At 39.2% G+C, this 4668-nt stretch overlaps 1 protein-coding gene across 1 annotated transcript; it reads left to right on the top strand.

The window, feature by feature from the left end:
* The first annotated feature begins 29 nt into the window (after positions 1-29).
* Positions 30-4626, top strand: CSUI_009863 (uncharacterized protein). The gene is made up of 3 exons (XM_068069972.1): positions 30-1089; positions 1599-1715; positions 3221-4626. Exon 1 carries the CDS (start codon positions 430-432, stop codon positions 910-912), a length of 483 nt encoding a protein of 160 aa, XP_067918052.1. The 5' UTR covers positions 30-429; the 3' UTR covers positions 913-1089; positions 1599-1715; positions 3221-4626.
* Positions 4627-4668: the final 42 nt, after the last annotated feature.

Genomic DNA, 4668 nt, shown 5'->3' with positions numbered 1-4668 from the left:
ATAGATAGATAGACAGATTAAAATAGATAGATAGATAGATAGAGATAAGATAGATGCGCAGATAGATAGATGTACAGAGAGGTAGACAGATTGTCTTAAGAAAGACAGAAAGAGCTAAGATTGATACGTAGGAAGATAGATAGATAGATAACTGGATAGATAGATAGATAGGTTGTCTCAAGAGAGATAGAAAGAGATAAGAGAGATAGATAGATAGATAAATGGAAATAGACAAGAAAGACAGAAAGAGAAGGAGAAAGAAAGAAAGGAAGAGATAGGAGAGAGATGGAATTCTTTTTTTTGTAAGAGGAGAAGAAGGAAGGACCTGGAGCCTTGAGAAAGAGAAGAAGAAGAAAAGCTTCTTTTCTCTTTTCATACATCTCTCTCTATCTACGTGTCTCCATTACAACGTGCATATGTCATATATACATGTACATATATGTATCTATCTTCGGTATAGACCCATTTTCTCCCCTTATCCGTCTAAAGAGACGAGCTCTTGACTTGAGAAAGAAAATCTCTCAGATTTCTGTCTTGCACTTCTTCCTCTCTCCCTCTCCTTCTTACTGCAACTTCTTTTCGTGCGACTTCTCTCTTCTTCTTCTCTTTCTCTCTGTTGGCCTAGAAAGAAAAAGAAAGAGAGAGAGAGGCAAACAAAGAAAGAAAAGCCGGAGAGAGAAAGAAGGCGTTTCTGAAAGGAAGCCTCCCTTTCTCTTCCCTTTGACTTTTTTTCTGTCTTCTTCTTCCTTTAGAAGTGTTTCTTTCTTTCTCTCTCTCGCTTTCTTCTTCTTTCTCTCCGTGCTGTACGTACACTCCCTAGAGATCATTCCGGGCTGGTCTGTTCATCTTTCTCTCCGTCAGAAAAAGAAAGAAAGAGTGAGAAAGAAAGAAAGAAAGAAAGGAAAGAAATAAAGAGATAGATAGATAGATCAATCGGTAGAGGTCTCTTTTTACTTCCTTCGCCCCGTCTTCTTTCTTCTTCTTCTCTTTTTCTTTTTGAATTTTATGTCATCTCTCTCTCTCTCATTTTTCTTCTTCTTTTGGACTTCTCGATAAGATCTTCTTTTCTGCAATAAGAGCCAAAAGATGGTAAGTCCCTCTTTCTCTTCTTCCGAAATCTCCTTTTTTCTTCTTGTATTTCTTCTTCCTCCCTTTTTTCTTTTTCTTCTCTCAGTCTTTCTCTCAGTTAAAGGTTTCAATTAACTCAAAAGAGAGAGAAAGGCCTTCACAAGGATAGCTCCAGATATGAGCCTACACGGGCTGTCTCAAGGGGATACATCCAGATACGGAAAAAGATAGGCAGATAGATAGATCAAAGATTAAAGATAGATTAAAGATAGATCAAAGATTAAAGATAGATTAAAGAGGAAAGATGTCTAGAATGGAGATTGTCTTTAGATTTCCTCAGAAGTTCCTTGTGTAGACATTCATACTATTACCCTCATGTATGATACTTCTATGGAGATATCTACCTATCTCTATTTTTGTCTCTTTTCTTTCTTCCCTATTGCTTTTCCTTTTCTTCATTCCTTTCTCCATGGATCTCCTTCTTCTTCTTCTCTTTTTTTTTTCTTTTCTTGTTTCTTTCTTTCTTTTAGAGGACGTTAATTGTAGCGGATGAGAATTTGACTTTTTCTCCCTGTTTAGCCGAACATGAGAGATTTCAGGGAGACGAGCTCCACATTACCCTCAGCCTGCAGAAAGACCAAATGAAAGTGAGACTGACAGAGAAAGAGAGACAGAGACAGGGAGAGAGACAGAGAGGGAGAGACGCATCAGTCAATCGAGGTTTCATAACATTAATAGCGGGGAAAACAAAATACACCCTTGAAAAGATAGATTAAAGGAGATAGACAGAATTCAGAGAGATGAAGCAAAAGACTAAAGCAGCGGCATGGATTCTGTGTATCATATCTGTGTATGTAGGTATGCATACTTCGTTTCAAGGAGACTGCTGTACATGGAGATAGATCAAAGATAGATTAAAGATAGATGCATAGGTGTATGATGTGTGGAGATGTGTATTGCTTTCCGTCTCGTGTGTATAGAGGTTAACATTAAGGAGAGAGAGAGGTGCGTTATGTCTCATGGATTCTGTTTGCTTTCTGATCTTCTTGACGCGTGTATGACTCCTATACATCCTCCTACATGCCAAGTGTACAGACACCTCCTCCTCCTCCCCATCACACTCGACATCTTCTTTCACCCATACCAGACATACAGTCATATATACATATATATATATATGTATGCATTTCCTACATATGCATACATATGTATCTACAGACTGATCTGCACAGAGATCTCTGCTGCTGTGGGGATCTGTCTCTCTCTATAGATACGTGTGAATATCTGAATACAAGCCGAGTATAAGATATGGAAGCTCTTCTTCGTTCAGACGAGAGAGAGAGAGAAAGAGAGGGGGGGGTTTCTCTTTTCCATTTGTTTCATGAGTGACATGGAGACTTTGACTTTGGCTCTTTTTGTTTCTCTCGCTTCTTTGCATGCGCATGCAATGAGAAAAAGAAAAGCCTAGGATAAAACTTGAGAGATCGCCTTCAAAACTTCTTCTGTGTATAAATAGATTAAAGATAGTTAGATAGATTAGAGATAGATAGATAGATAGGTAGGGGAGAGAAAGAAGGAAGGGAAGGGCAAGGAATAGAAGTTGGGATAGAGATAGGAGGAGTCTTTGAAGTGAGGGGTGTCCGTAATTTGTTTCCTCCTTAACTGTCGGTCTGTCTCTTTTTCGAAAGGTGTTCTTCTTCTTTTTAGATCTATTTCTTCTTCTTCACTCTTCTTCTTTTTCCCTCATTCACTGAGTATTCTAGTATTTCTTCTTTTTTGCTTTGCAAGCATCTCACGCCAAAGAAGAAAGGTTACGAAGAAAGGTTACGAACAAGAAGAGAGAGAGAGTCATACAGTGACTGCCTTACGTTCCTTGGATGTATTTCTTTTTTTCTTCTTGTCACTTCTTTCTTTCCGTTCTTCTCTCTCTTTTCTCCAAGGAGAAAGAAAGAAAGAAAGACAGACAGACATACAACTTAAGATAGGTAGATCGATAGATAAGCTAAATAAGGAGAGAGGAGGACTTTTGCGATGTACCCAAGCTTTTCTCTTTCTTTCTTTCTTCATTCTTTCGTCCTTCTTTTTTTCTTTTCTCTCACTCCTCTTTCTCTCTCTCTCTGTCTTTTCTTCTTTTTCTTCTTCTTTTCGCCAGCTGTATGCTTCCACCACAGGGGCATGCGTCTGACTCGGAAAGAGAGAAAGAGAGAGATTTTTATATCTGCTTTCTTTCTTTCTCTTTTCTTCTTTCTCTCCTCTCTCTCTTCTTTATTTCTTTCTCCCATTCTCTTTCCTTTTCTTTTCTCTCTAAGTGCACTCCAAACAGAAAGAAATAAGAAGGAAAGAAGTTGACTGCGCTTTTTGTCTTTTTCTTTCTTTCTCGCCCGTGGATTTTTCTTTTCTTTCTTTTCCGTGTTCCAGTGAGAAGAAGAGAAAGAAATGTCTTCTTGCACTTTCATCGCACTCAAGAGAGAGAGAGAGAAAGAGAGAGAATACGGAAGATATCTAGAGACACACACAGTGACAGATAGACAGACACGCAACCCGAGGAGTGGACTCTGTGCGGAATTCTTTCGTCTCTTTTTCTTTTTCTTTCTCTGAAGTGAGAGAGTCTCTTTCTCTCTTTCTTTTTGATCTTTCTCCTTCTTTCTTTCTCTTTCTTTCTTTCCTTTCTCCTTTTATCTCTCTTGATTGATGTGTTGCTATAGGAAGACGTGAAGAAGAGGCTAAATGTCTTAGCAAGCCGGGAAGGATATTTCATCCATGTGGGAATAAATCCAGCTCATCTAAGAAATGTCTTTAAGACTCCTCAGTTTGATAGAGTAGTAGTCGCCCTACCAGGCCTCGCTTATCACGGGTCAGTAAGCTCATATCTCTCTCTCTCTTCTCTCTCGCATCTTCTTCTGTCTCTCCTTCTTTCCGTTCTCTTCTCTCTCTCTCTCTCGCGTCTTCTTTCTTTTCTTTGCTTGTTCAACAGCTTGATAGGGATTTCTCCCTCTTGTGTCGTTGCTCTACATGAGGGTGTAATCGACAGAGAAGAAGAAGAAGAAGATGGTCTTTTTATCGGTGTCTCGGTGTGTCTCTCTGCATAAAGATGTGGACATCTGTATCTATCTATCTCTATAGATGTCTAGATATATGCGCGTGTGTATAGGTGTGTAGTTGATAAGTTGTCTATGTGTATGTTAAGTTCATAAGAGCTGCTCTCCACATCAAGGAAAGAAGAAAGAAAGAAAGAAAGAAAGAAAAGAATAAAGAAAGAAAGACGGGGCTCTTCGTCGTTGGACGGGCAGTGCCATTCGTCAAGTGTCTGCGGGGAGAAGGAGAAGAAGAAAAAAGAGAGAGAGAGAGAGAAAGAAGAAGGAGGAAGTGCTGGCTGTGTATAAAGAGACAGAGGTGTATGTGTATTTCCCCGACTTTTCTTCTTCTTTCTCCTTTGTTTTTGCTGCTTCTTCTTTCTTTCTTCTTTCTTTCCTCTTTCTTTCTTCTCTTTCTCTTGTCATGGTTTGAAGTGCTTTGTCTCTTCTCTTCTTTCACAAATCTCACGGGATGCAAAGAAAGAAAGAAAGAAAAGAAGAATAGAGACCAGCCGGAGAAAAGAGA

This window comes from Cystoisospora suis, assembly GCF_002600585.1.
Source record: "Cystoisospora suis strain Wien I chromosome Unknown contig_6197, whole genome shotgun sequence".
NCBI classification, from domain to species: Eukaryota; Apicomplexa; class Conoidasida; order Eucoccidiorida; family Sarcocystidae; genus Cystoisospora; species Cystoisospora suis.
This window is presented reverse-complemented; position numbering and strand designations above follow the sequence as displayed.

Coding starts and splice junctions, on each gene's coding strand:
- CSUI_009863 (XM_068069972.1), top strand. CDS start 430: ATGTACATATATGTATCTATCTTCGGTATAGACCCATTTTCTCCCCTT.